The sequence below is a fragment of the Leptidea sinapis genome, chromosome 19, assembly GCF_905404315.1.
Source record: "Leptidea sinapis chromosome 19, ilLepSina1.1, whole genome shotgun sequence".
Lineage (NCBI taxonomy): Eukaryota > Metazoa > Arthropoda > Insecta > Lepidoptera > Pieridae > Leptidea > Leptidea sinapis.
In genome coordinates, this window is record NC_066283.1 from 4749012 (window position 1) to 4763833 (window position 14822).

Consider the following 14822-nt stretch of genomic DNA (forward strand, 5'->3'; position numbering starts at 1 on the left):
TGTCGAAGGCTTATTACAGTATTGAAGATTATGTAAACGATATTACAATATGGAATTAAATTGTATTATAGTCAATGATATTATATACAATAAAGAGGTAGATATCGCACTAGCGTGCGCAAATTGTTGCAGACAAATTCAGACAATAGATTAATCAACCAGAAGTGAAATCGTAGGCAAAATACATAGCGTTAGTAAAAGCTTGATTGCGGAACTTGAGTTTTCTTGTTAGTGAGCGTCTTTCTAAAATAATATTACGATGATTATAATAAGTTCTGGCTTTCAAAGTCTTATAATAAAGGTTATAAAGAATGAGATTAGTAATAGCAGGCTATTTGATATTTTATTAGTAATCAATCTTCGAATGTATGTAACGTACCAGGAGGTATACTCGCAAAATCGACAACGACACATTCGGAACGATACTATGATCGAGGTAGTATATTTTAGGACAATTTAGGAAATGATGTAAAAAATGCCTTGGTGCAGTGAATGTAATACGAGATATTTTTTAATAAACATGTGCGTATATAGGTAGCTGAACTATCAAACTACAAAAACAAGTTTTAGGGTAGGTAGCGGACGTAGACAATAAGTGCTATTTGCTTACGTATGGGTTTTTCAGTAACACTGCTCTTTCGCTATATCCCTTGCTAACTGCAGAAGAATGAATGGATCATTTTCTTTTTCTTCTATATCTTATTGTAATAAATCCTCAACAAAAAGACATTTATAAATAATATAGTAAACAAGAATAATTGTAAACTTAAAACTTTTTTGGAGCCGTCTTTAGTAAAATTGTAAAAATGGAGCCCTTATTGTTAATACATTTCGGTTTGTTTTGATATGTCTGTATGTTTTTTATTATTTTATGTACAAATAATTTACATCATCAATATGGCTTTATATTATAATCAATATTAAATATTTTTTTTTATAAAATTAATAAGACTTTATGTATCTAATATCAATGTAGTTTTACTGCTTTATAACTTTTACTACCTACATGAACTCATGAATGAATCGTGTTTTAGGCATAAATCACGGTGTACGGTAAAAATGATATCTATTGCTTTATTCTATGTTTTTGTTACTCAAATACGAAGCAATTAGCAAAATAGACTTATCTCTTTTTCGCTTGCCATAATTGCATTTACTATCCTTTTTTGACGTGTAATCGTAATGTAGTGTGCTATTGCAATGTTAAATTATTAATGTGTGCGTTTGTATATCATTTACAAACACCGAATGTTGTCTAGGTAACCTATCTATACTTTTAAATATCATTGATAATAGCATATTATGAGATTAGTGAATAATACTTAGAATATTCAATATTCTAAGGATTAATAGGAATTTTACGCATCCATGCTTCATAGTAAGCACTAATACTGCATTTTTTATGGAGCGTAAGGGTCATCTAATACACAGTGATCAAAGCCACCCTCATTCTCCTGCAGAGAAACCAGATAGTGTTGCCAGAATTTTAGTATTTACTACACGGCCACATTATCTCTGGACCTCGCTGGAACGTGAAGCCCTAACGGCAACTGCAGTTTTATTACCGTTAGGTACCAACATGTCGTGATATTTTCGTGCTATCACTGTGTTGCTTTTGAAGATTTCATTGTTACGTTTTGACTTTTGTTGTTAGTTCCTGGTGTTCTGTGTCACTCTAACAGTTCAACCAGAAAAATAAAATCTTTGTTTACCTAACCCAGATTCTTTCATTCAATAAAATAATAATAATCTGCCACACACCGCATTAACATTTTCAGCCTACTTAGCTATTTTAACTTGTTTCTGCCAGATCTTGGATTAGGAACAATCTTACAAAACCTGCTACCTTACAATCCGCACGATGACATAGGTTTAATGTATTTACGTTTGTAGTTTATCCAAAGCTACTTATGTCATGCTTCTCTATTTTTGACGACTTTAACTTCGAATAAATAAACAAATATAAGAAATATAATAAGTATACCTATGACTGGAACAAAACCGTATAACCCGTTACCAACTGAATGTCTTTGCCAACCACGAAAATCCGGCTGGCCAGTTCATGTTTTGTACTTAAAAAATAGCGACTAACGTGAGAGCAGTGTATTTCGTTTCAAAGATTTATAAAAAATACCTCACTACCTCAATAATATATTTTATTTAAGAATAAGCAGAAATTACATATGTAAAAACTAGTATACTATTCATCTATTAGTTTTAGTACCCTTTAAATAACTACACCCTAAATAAGAGCTAAAATATGCAACTGGCAATTTGGCAACAAAAAATTACGTCAGGCTTGTGACTGGTCATCAATGGACGAATCGTGTAAGTGGCGCATTTTCAGTAATAGGTGATTGGAGGTCTCCGAATATTACACTGATTATTGGTTCCCGTGTTTTAAATAACTTTGTCGCGGCTAATCTGTTTATGAAGTTAAATTTTAAATTAATTATTTTTTTCAAACAAGGCATACAATTTTTTTTCTATATTACGACGTCCGTACTTGAGAATTGTGATTATACAAAATGTCGGTTTGCTTCTTCGTTCCAGCGTAAGTGAATTTAATGAACATTAAACTACTACAACTCTTACTAGTCTTAAAAAATAAATACTTTTTCAATTTGAGCCAACATAATATCATAATATATTTTGTAACTTAACTAACTTTGGTTTATCTTAACCTTATCCCTATTTGTAACATGGAATAATATTTTAATGTTGTGCTCTTTCAGAGATCATACTGGCTCTGAAGACCAAGAGACAGAGTGTATATCCGAAGACACCTCTTCTTCGGAGAACATACAAACCACTCTTCAAAACTTTTGGGCTAAGGTCAATGATGATGTCAAGAGGGTTTCAGCTGTGAGTTGTTTTTTTTTTTTCAAAAAGAATTCATTGCATATGTAAGTAGAGTCATTTTAAAATAAATATAAAATAACAGATGTTTATTATATGCAAAATATTGTGCATGACTTTGTGATTTTAATGCATCAGTCTTATTAGTTGTAATGACAAGTATTATTGCAGTGACATTGTAACATTAACATTGTCATGAAAATGATCAATCAAAAATTCACAGTCCGCAGATTGGGACTAATCCCAGGATCTGCTATTAGCTTGGATAAACAATACGGATAAAGTCCAATTTCTGTTATCTAAAAATTTTATGACTTTAGGAGGACTTCAAAACTCAAGTTCTACCATTGGCTCGGATAAAGAAAATAATGAAGCTTGATGAAGAAGTAAAGATGATATCAGCGGAAGCCCCGGTACTATTTGCGAAAGCTGCTGAGATATTTATACATGAGTTGACTCTACGGGCTTGGTCACACACTGAAGATAATAAAAGGAGGACATTGCAGGTATTAATGAAGTTGTTACAATTTTTTTATTATAATAATATCATATGCTTATTACATATTACTAATTAAATGAAAAGTCTTTGCTGAAATTGTAATATTTTACATATGGCGTTGGCCAGTAACACTTTGTGTTTTAAGTATGGGTATACAATACAAGTATGGTAGGACAACCAACATACATAGTGATGACATACCATCAGGTGTACCTGATGGTATGGTATCAGTGGGAGGCTCCTTTGCACAGGATGCCGGCTTTGCTAGTGTGTGGGTAACACAATGGTGCCTATTTCTGCCCTGAAGCAGTAATGTGTTAGCATAACTGTGTTTCGGTCTGAAGGGCGCCATAGCTAGTGAAATTACTGGGCAAATGAGAGTTAACATCTTATGTCTCAAGGTGACAAGCGCAGTTGTAGTGCCACTCAGAATTTTTGGTATTTTCAAGACTCCTGAGCGGCACTGAATTGTAATGGGCAGGGTGTATCAATTACCAGCAGCTGAATGTCCCACTCATGGTGTCCCTTATTTTCATAAAAAAAAGGTATACCTTTGGAGATATGCTTGGTTGTCCTCTTCTTTTAAAAAAAAAATATATAAATACATCCTTTAGTTGTGTTACATATGTGTGTGTTGTACCTTCTATGTGTATGTTTGCAAACCATGAGGTAAACCGGACCATAAAGTAGTACATCCATAGCTGTTGCGTGTTTCACTTGTATCACATATTAAGTACATAACAGGATACTTTTGCTTACAGCGCAATGACATAGCTATGGCAATATCTAGGTCAGATCAGTTTGACTTCTTGATTGACATAGTACCAAGACAAGAGGTGAAGTTTAACAAACCAAGAGAGGAAACACCCAAAGCAGTTGATCCACAGGTAAACACATTTACACAGCGACACACACAACCACATATTGTAAATCTGTTATAAGAAGTAAGTTCTACAATGTTATACTTACAACTTAATAAGCATAGATAATCCCTGTGGTATGTTTAAAAGTACCAAATAATCGTTGTCATTAAGGCTGAGACATTTCAATTTCAATTTATTGCAATTGCATAAATACAGTCCTTAAATTTTGGAGTTAATACTATAATTATTATACAAGGCAGTATTATGGATACCCAGTTTGGGTGTCGCAATTTGGTCTGACAGCAGACCGTAGTAGTGAGAGCCATTTTTTATTTATTTTTGTTTGGCTCGTTTAGAAAATCATTTACGGAATAGTAGCAATTTTCTAATAAAAAGTTTTTCAGTATTTTAATAAATACATTTTCATTATTTATGCTTCGAATTTTGTTTGGCAGATTATTATATATTTTTATAGACATTACATAAGGACTCGATGTATTTAGTACTAAATTTGATTGTGGGAGGCTTAATTTATTTATATATCTTTCGGATAATCTACAGGGCTTATTTTCTTTCTTTGTGTAATTTTGTAGATTTGAAATTGCAAGTTGCATTTAACACCAACAGTACATTTAAAGTGCTCGGCCTTTGTGACTTTAAAAATTTGGAATATTTCTAAGTAGCTTGGGTCATTATTACATGCTGCATGCCTGCTCCCGAATTACCTGCAGTCTTACGAGGTTAAGTTCTGTTGATTTTATGAGAAAACAAAAAAATATAATTCCACCTTCACACAACACGCTACAAGTTAGGATATCATCCCCACCATCTGGATGTGTGGCGGTCCTCCACAGTGCGGTTTTCAAGGAGCTTTCTTCCACGTACTACAAAGCTGTGGAATGAGCTTCCTTGTGCGGTGTTTCCGGAACAATACAACATGTGTACCTTCAAAAAAAGCGCGTACACCTTCCTTAAAGGCCGGCAACGCTCTTGTGAAAAAAAAAAAAACAAAATGGTTCTTCTCCCAGAGAGGTGTTTATATTGATATGCTGATAATAACAATTATCTTTGTATATTAACATATTCCTAGATGCTTTTGGGGAGTTTTGCAAATGTCACCATATGACAATTCAAATTCCCATAAATATTGCTTGGTGCTGCATAGAGATATCGCTACAATTTGAGTATTTTACATTAATTGTCATACTATTACCCATTTTATTAATTAACTGACGATTTCCTGTGTTAATAAGTATAGTAAATGTATTTAATTATTTCCAGTGTATCCAACAACAGCAGACAGTGGTGCAAAACAGCAGTCAGTTGGTGACACAACCCGCACAGTGCGCTCAAGTCATTCAGCAGGTACTAAATACATACCCACCTATATTTACCTATATAATAGAAGATACATAGCCATTTGAATATTATGTAGTCTCATAGGCGACATATCAAATAAGTACTGGTTTAGTATTAGATGTAACGGCGATTTTGAAAGTACACCTAAATATTATGTTTTTAGTATATCTAAAAATACAAACTCTTCGACACCCGGGAACTGTATAAATCAAAATATAACAAATCTGCTGTTTTTTTTTTTAATATTTTATATGGTGATAATTTTTTTTTGTGTGATTTATAATCTACTAGCAAACGTTGTATTGCCATGATAGTATCATCATCAACTGTAGTTAATCTATCAAACATAGGTAGCTTAAATTAAGTTTTTAACTCCTGAGAAAGTTAGACAGATACAAAGATTCTAATTAATAATTATTCATTTTAAACTATTCTTTCAATTTGATTTCTGATCGGGACACATCAAAGGAAAAACAAAATTGTTGTTTTTTTTTTTAAATTCCGAACATTTTCATATTTATTCACCTTTTGAACCTTCTCTGGACTTCCACAAATAATTCAAGACCAAAATTAGCCAAATCTGTCCAGCCGTTCTCGAGTTTTAGCGAGACTAAGGAACAGCAATTCATTTTTATATATATAGATGCATGTATTTGCATTGCTGCACAAGTCCCTCAATCTCTGAAGTATTGCAAGCATACTGAGCTGACTTTTCGTCCCTCTTAATAAAAAGCTAAAACGCCCGTACGTCTTCCTGTGTTTTATTTATTTATTTAAGATGTACCAAAAATAACTTAACATTAACAATTGATTTGCACTTACATACTAATTCTAGGTTGGTTATTCTAATTAGGTACATTCAACATTTTAATTATGAAAAAATTAAGTAACTTAGTAATAAATCTTTATTATAGAAACTATACAATGTAAATAATTATAAAGTGGTAAGTGTGAAATTACAAAAAATAAAAATAAAGAATTAATAAGTTATTAACAATCTAATACAAACTATTATCTACCGTGGTCGTTATTTTTTCTAAAACTTTATTTCTAAATGACTTAAACGTGTCGTGAAAAATGTCAACGTCATTATCGTTGATATCATTGAATGTTGTAGATATTCTATTATAAGGACCGTATTGTTTGACATTCGTTCTAGAGTAATTATTTGAAAATATTTTATTAATCGGTTGTCTTGGTAAACATCTTGGAATGGAGAAATTTAAGCTAGATATTATGTTAGGTTCTAAGGATCCGTGTATAATTCTAAAAAGGCCGCAAAGTTCCGGAAACTTTCGTCTGTTGGACAGAGAAACAATCATAAAATGATTTAATCTGTCACAGTAACGTGATCGATTTGACAGTCTTTGAATGACATGAATTTTGTAAATGATTTTTGAATTTTTTCCATGCGTTTTATGTGGCATTTATAGAAAGTGTTTTGGGCAATCTGAAATGGTACGAATTGTGCACATTATTTTGTGAGATTGGAGATCAATCGTTACTTCTAGGTAGCCCGCGCCCGTAGATATATGATATTAACTTATTAGAAAAATCAAACACAAGTATTAGATACAAAACTTTGTTTTAAATCATATAATTTATCAAATATTTTACGCTTCTATATCATTCTTCTCAGGTCTGAGGCAGTCTCTTTTGAATGGGTGGTAGTTTTTGACGTTCAATAAGTGATTTTAAATCCTATCTATATATATAAAAATGAATTGCTGTTCGTTAGTCTCGCTAAAACTCGAGAACGGCTGGACCGATTTGGCTAATTTTGGTCTTGAATTATTTGTGGTGAATAAATAGGAAAATGCTGCTAAATTAAATAAAAACAACAAATTTGTTTTTCCTTTGATGTGTCCATACATAATTTCTATGAGAGAATTTATTGACGCACGGTTTGACAGTTCTGTGAAACAATTTTATTACGACAGTAGGGTGCATATTTTCCGAAGTAATTTTTGATGTTATTATTATTGACAAATTCATATAAAACATTATTTTATTTATTATATACAGAACAACGTCTGTCGGGTCAGCTAGTTTTGAATAAAAATATTTGAACTTGATATGTTTTCGTATCTAAAGCGCGGAGGGACACTAGGGGATTGCTCATAATAGTACGCAACTGGGAGTGGTTAATTTAGTTCACAGCTCTTTAGCGAACTTGGTCGGTCTTTTAGTTCGTTAGTTCCTTTTTTGAATCCAAGATCCGGCTTTACTGAACTGCGAACTATACTGGATATCCCTAGATGTGAATTAGTATAGTTCGCGAACATAATCAGATACTGACAACTATGCGCAGAATATTTTTATTTATGGAGACTGCGCGAGATAATAATAAAAAAATTTGTGCCGAACGTAGTTAAAAAAGTACATGATAGGTTTACAGTATTCAAATTTGAAAAAGGTTCTACAGACTATTAGTATGTAGCATCCATAGGATTGAGAATGAACTAAAGAACTAAGGAACGAGGGATCTGGGAACTAGTTCGCGTAGTTCGTTCGCAAACTGCACAAGCCTAGTGTATTGTTGAACCGTCATTCAAAACAATAGCCTATACTTTATTAGAAGATGTATTTTTAATTTACTGTATTGTTTCCGATCAGCCAGCACAGACCAGTGCATCGTCGACTGCGAGCCAGAGCCCGGTCACCTTGCTGCATCAAGTGGTCACTTCATCTGGCGAGGTGCAGAACATGCCGGTACGAATGTGTCATTTTTTTTTTATTTTTTTTTGTTTATGGAATAGCAGGACAAACGAGCGTACGGGTCACCTGGTGTTAAGTGATCAACGCCGCCCACACTCTCTTGCAACACCAGAGGAATCACAGGAGCGTTGCCGGCCTTTAAGGAAGGTGTACGCATATAAAGGAAGGTATAGTAATTTTGCTTAGAATGTTTTCTTTAAACAACCGCATGGCCCATTGGTTACAAACTCCGTAAGTGAGATAAGGGCCTGGGGAATAGACTAGTCACCACCACTGCTTATTATTAATATTATTGTTTGGCGCATCATTTTTAGATTTCAACAATGACAAGTGTATATTAATCAACTCTTTCCTATGAAGCGGGTTTCGTGGATGAACAAGGTCTTGGACAGAAACTATGCAATTTTTAACTGCTGAGATCATTTACCGCAAAAAAGACTGTTGTTGTATCTAAAACAAAAAAGACACACAGAATATATAAGTCAAAGTAAAAGACAACTTTATTCACTGTAAAACTTTATAGGTTATTTAGTGCAAGTCAGGATGAAGTACAAAAGTTACAATAGCATTCAAATGAGTATAACAATATTCATTAACAAAATTTAGAACATTAATTCCAACTATCTTTATCATTCAAATAATCTTTCACATTATAATAGATGTTAAATTATTTTTTACGATACATTAATTTTTTTTAATAGGTAATATTTTAATATCATTTGGGAGTTTATTATAAAATATAACACAATCAACTTTAAAAGATTTAGCAATTTTACGGAGTGTAGTAGATGGAATTGCGAGTTTATGTTTGTTTCGAGTATTGACACTATGTACATCACTATTCTTTGGCTTATATGTTTATGAGCGTATAGGAGGTTCTCGTATATGTACTGGCAGTGTACTGTCATACTTCACTAAACTTTTCTATCAATGAATCCCTTGAACGCATTTTATAGACAGCTCGAATCGCTCTTTTCTGCAGCACAAATATGTTGACAATATACAAAGAGTTAGTTGGTTAAAAGACAAACAAACTAAAGTTTTATATTATTTTGGTTAATTAATGAACATAAAATATAAACAAAAGGGGAATTAACAATGGAAAATAAGGATTTGAAATCAGTGGGAGGGATATCGGGAGGAAGGAGATCATAGAGAGAAGAAGACAGTCGAGGGCAAGAAAAAAAGATGTGGGAAGGGGAAGGTTGGGAGATCTTTCATCAAGTCCACACTCACAAAGAGAGCTGTCTCTTATATGCAGCTTAGCCAGATGAACGCATGCAACCACTACTGCTTGTCATCGCTTCCACGATGACACCTCCTGTCATCCCAACCCATGATGACGTCTCGTCACTGTATCTAACAATATAATATTATGGTAATAATCAATTTATAACCTAACTGAGGTTAAGCTCATTAAGCAACATGGTGTCATCAATATGACGCGAGATCTCGAAGGAAAACATTAACCCAAAAGTGCGCTATTTGAAAAAAAAATACATTTGTATTATTCAGATTAGGATATACAGTGTCACCAACTTATCTGTGAACTGATGGGTGTCGCCATCGTCGTTTCAGTGTTGCTAAATAACTCCAATGTGCACAAAAGTCAGGAAAGTCGACACATTTTTATTCAAATAATAATAATATAAAATAAAACACACGGAACACTCGAAAGTAGTAGTCGGAATACTGACAGTCGAATGACATTTCAACATGGCGACCGTAGTTCCTATTGTTGCCACTTCACAGATAAGTTTGTATTTCTATAGGTAGCTTTTTAAAGACACGCATTGTACTGTAGTTATCGTATCTGTCTCTAACCGTTTTATTGGATTTTACAAAGCTCCACAGACAGATTAAGTTTATAATTTTTTTTTTTTTTTTTGACAGATAATGTTGACCCAGGCTCAGCTGAACATGATAAGGTTGCAAGTACAAAACAATCCCAACACGCCAATCATCATACAGGCGAGCCCACAGAACCAGAACTCACAGGGACCCCAGATTATACAGGTAATTAATAATTCTACTAATAATTAATTTTTAACCATAATTTATGGACGGCGTGGGATACAAACCTGTGCTGCAGAGTTTACGCCTCTGGCGCTCTAACCCAACTGGTATTACAGCAATGCTCGTTATACAGTAATTAGCTGCTTGACTGTTTTCAAAAAGTGTCACGTGACATTGATGACGTCACACTATAACAAACATCAAAATATTGTTCTTTAAAGTACTAACTCAGAAAATATGAACAACGGATGTTTTATATAGTGTGACGTCACGAACAACGGACGACGAATACTTGAATTTTGCAATTTTGTAAAAGAAAATTTTAAAATTACTGTTTAGTTATATGGGAGGCTCCTTTGCATCGGATGCCGGCTAGATTATGGGCACCACAACAGCGCTTATTTCTGCCGTGAAGCAGTAATATGTAAGCATTATTGTGTTTCGGTCTGAAGGGCGCCGTAGCTAGTGAAATTACTGGGCAAATGAGGCTTAACATCTTATGTCTCAAGGTGACGAGCGCAGTTGTAGTACCGCTCAGAATTTTTGGGTTTTTCAAGAATCCTGAGCGGTACTGCATTATAATGGGCAGTTCGTATCAATTTACATCAGCTGAACGTCCGGCTCGTCTCGTCCCTTATTTCCATATATAAAAAAAAGTTAGAAGGTAACGTCTTCCTGGGATGAGGCCCAATTAGCACATATAGATGAACCCCTGGCTTAAGGTAAATGAAGAAAAGAACAGAAGCAATGTCATGTGCAAGAGGCTATATGAGATATATTAGAAGTCTCCTTCTTCAACCATCATCTACCCAATGCTGAGTAAAGGTCTCTTCCATTTTGTGCGGTCTTGAGATTTCCGCATCCAGTCCTTCCCAGAATCTCGCATCAAATCGTCCGTCCATCTTGCTGGCTGTCTCCCATCCTGAACCCCTTTCGTGGTCTCCACTCCAACAACTTTTTACCCCATCTTCCGTTGGACCTACGACAAATATGGCCCGCCCACTTCCACTTCCTAGAGGCTATGGTTTTTGCTATGTCAGTTTTCTTCTTCGGCTCTTCAGTCCCGTTCTCTTGCGGATTTTGGTGTTCCGAACGTGATCGCTTAGAGAAATCCCCAACATAACCTGTGCATAGCCGTTTGGGAGACTTGTAGTCAGTGGACCAGCTGCCTAGTCAGCGTCCAAGTCTCGGCTCCATAAACCATTACGGGTAGGAGGCACTGTTCGAATGTGCGGGGTTTGTGGTTTAAAGGTACTCGTTTGTCTCTGAACACGTCGGAAAGTTTGCCGAAAGACCTCCATCCCAACTGAATACGTCGCTTTATCTCACGTTCCTGCCCGCTCCTCTCGAAACTTATAGCTTGACCTAAATAGACGTATTCGGTAACACTGTCGATCCGTTGACCGTGCATGTTCACATATTCGGCCTCGGCATTGCAGCACATAATTTTTGTTTTTAGGCTGTTCATTTTAAGACCAACGTTAAGAGATGCTGAATACAGCTCCTCCAACATAGCCTGTAGGTCTATTAGAAGTATAACTTCATAATATACGGTTCCTCTGATTTACAGGTATCGTCTCAAGCGCCCCACCATCAACAACAGATATACATAGCACAAGTCCCATCACAAGACGAGACATAGAATCCGGCGTGCAGTGAAAAGTAACATATTTATGTGTGAAGTTCAAACTATATTCACAAAACACCTAAAAGTGTGTGTAGTCCGTTTCCGGATGTTTTAGTACCTATATCTGTGTACGTGTGAATAATATTGAAGTGTTAACTGTAATATTAAATAATACCGTTTTGCTAAATGAAATCTTTTACATGGGATATATACCAAAATACAAATCGAAATGGTGATGCTGGGAACTGTTATGTCATCTGGAGGGCATATGGCTCTGCTGGGGGTTACTTTACTGGTTCCGAAGGCCGCGGGCTTACTCGATACGGCTAAGTTCCATCGTATTCTATCGACGACAAGTGGCACTCTTATCATTCACGGGCGGCTCCCTGATTGGTTGCTTGATCACTGTTGTTGCAGTTTGATGCAGCAACAGAAAAGATTTTATGTCTATCGCTGTGTGACCCGATTGATATCCGAATTGTAATTGTAAGGAGTAACTTTGGGTTAATTCATATATAGTCTGACTAAAAATTTCGAAGTCATGCTGGATGCTGTTTGGTTTTTAATAAGGCATTTGATTCCCTATCTCTCAGCTACATATTATATAAATCCTTCATTTATCTAGAAATTGAGAAGGATTTAAATACTCCGCCAAAACACAAATGGAAAGAAACCTATAATCTAAAAATATACTACAACTGCAAGGGATTTTTAAAACTAAAAAAAGAGTCAACCAAGGAGCTTCTCTGACACCTAAGTTCTTCTTGAATGAGGTCGAGGAAGATACGTAAATGGGTGCTAGATATTAAACCACAGATTTGCAGATGACCCGATGCTGTTTGATGACCTATATACTAAACGCTAAAATAGAGAGCTACAAGCAGATCTCACAGTAAAAATATCCAAAACAAAGGCTGGATAAAAATACAAAATGATCAACTAAAATATACAATTTGTGGATAATATGTATATTTAGTACAAACAAGGAATTTTGTGCTAAATATACATAAAACAAACTCAAGATGGATGAACTAGTGCAATACGGAGTTAAATTAATTAATGCTACCTGGGCTCGGTCAATAAAAACCATACCCCATTGGTCCTGTAGTGCAGAGTTCACAATGAATTTAATTGGAATAGCGGACGTGAAACTACGCGTAAGTAATATGATAAAATTAAACTGCGGAATCTCTTTTTGTATGAAAAAATGAGACAAGACGAACTCTTCCACGACATGGAACGATACCACTGCATTTTTTATCAGTAAAAGAAACATATTTTTGATATGTTTTACTAAATAAACTGTATAACAAAATACTAATTTATAATAGTATTATTTATGTGAGTCACTGTGAGATCTTTAATTTGTTCGTATTGCCGTCATTTTACTCCCCATTGCTGCACAAGTCCCCCAATATCTGAAGCGTTGTAATTGTACATAGCAGTATAATGTATGAATATAGGGCAATAGTTGTCCCGTATGTAATAAGCATTAATAACACTTGTATAACCTTCCTATATAGTTTTATGTGTCTCACAGAAAATAAAGATGATAAAATGACGCTAGATTGGATGCGTGATCATGTTTAAAAAATGAATCAAAGAGGTTACATATTGGTGTCCCATAAATGAAGATAGAATAACCCCTTATTCTACACAGAAGATTGGAGGATGATCTTCCATAAAGAACCTGCAGAATATCCAGAGATAACCCATGACGATGATTTTGAAACTAGAGCTGGTTTTATCAGTGATTTAGAATTAAGTGAATTTAAAAAATGTTTGTAAAAATATTAGTTACGTTACGATTAGTGACTACAGGCTATATTTATTTAATGAAATTTTTTACAAATAAACCATTAACATATAAGTAGGTTCAAAAATTTGTTATATTATACAATAAATAAGAGGAGACGAAACACCTTTTGTTTTTTTTTTAATGTATCTTATTGTAATTTATTATATATTTCCCGCTGGTGTTGTGTATTCTGACACACGTGATAGTAGAGATTCATAGGCAACAGAATGGATTGTGCAAGCCCTGTTTCTGGATTTTGTGACAAATTTTAAAGGAAGTTTTATTTTATAAAGCCCCCCTCGCACTAAACAGGGGAACGGGAAAGAGGCACACGGCAACACGAGGGATCAAGAAATGCGTTGCCACCCTTTATGTATGCGCTATCCTTGAAGGTCCCTAAGTCGTATCGGATCGCAACAACATTTTGATTTCTCTGACCCCGTTGCAGAAATAAAACCAAACTAATCGAACAATTATGTTCCAACCCGACTTCTGAATTCGACTTCCGCGATTCAAAGTCAACATAATAAAATACGAAATCATTTCCATGCTTTAATAATTCTTAATTTCCTAGAAGGTGCTACAACATCTGCGTCGTCTCTGCAAGGTTTCACAACATCCTTTTGTATCTCCACAACCATTCGTAACATGAAATTGATCATGTGGTTACTGGTGCCCTCACGAAGTCTTGAAGCGTTGTTGGGAAAATACACCCCATTGATTTGAGCACTTTGATGGGTTAGCGAAGCCAAGAGACGCTTTAGAATGTCGACTTTCTTCTGGGCGGTGATTGGCCGCAATCTTATAACGAAACGGAGTAAATATTCTATAAGCATTATTACCTCCTGTAAGTCGAAGAATATAATATTATAGTAGGTACATCTGATCATATAAAAGACTAAACGTTATTGAAAAATATATTAAACAGTCTACATTACCTTTGACACTCTTTTATAAGAAAAAGTGACGAGACATGCAATCTCACCACTGTAACGGCCATTCCCAATATTCAGTATATCTCCGGTTGTGGCCTACTTGAGATAAAAAATCGTTACTATCGTTGACTTTTCTGTCCCAATAAAC

The 14822-nt window shown here is 34.8% G+C and overlaps 1 protein-coding gene across 1 annotated transcript; it reads left to right on the top strand.

Moving 5' to 3' along the window:
* The first annotated feature begins 2335 nt into the window (after nucleotides 1-2335).
* Nucleotides 2336-13863, top strand: LOC126970020 (nuclear transcription factor Y subunit gamma-like). The gene is made up of 8 exons (XM_050815701.1): nucleotides 2336-2554; nucleotides 2736-2865; nucleotides 3180-3365; nucleotides 4120-4245; nucleotides 5503-5586; nucleotides 8197-8292; nucleotides 10192-10314; nucleotides 11885-13863. The coding sequence occupies exons 1-8, from the start codon at nucleotides 2529-2531 to the stop codon at nucleotides 11954-11956; spliced, it is 843 nt and encodes a 280-aa protein (XP_050671658.1). The 5' UTR covers nucleotides 2336-2528; the 3' UTR covers nucleotides 11957-13863.
* The last annotated feature ends 959 nt before the right edge of the window (nucleotides 13864-14822 follow it).

What these genes read in the sequence shown, in the direction of transcription:
- LOC126970020 (XM_050815701.1), top strand. Translation starts at nt 2,529, where the DNA reads ATGTCGGTTTGCTTCTTCGTTCCAGC. An exon ending in CCAAAGCAGTTGATCCACAG is followed by an intron (nt 4,246 to 5,502) that starts GTAAACACATTT and finishes AATTATTTCCAG; the next exon opens with TGTATCCAACAACAGCAGAC. An exon ending in GCGCTCAAGTCATTCAGCAG is followed by an intron (nt 5,587 to 8,196) that starts GTACTAAATACA and finishes GTTTCCGATCAG; the next exon opens with CCAGCACAGACCAGTGCATC.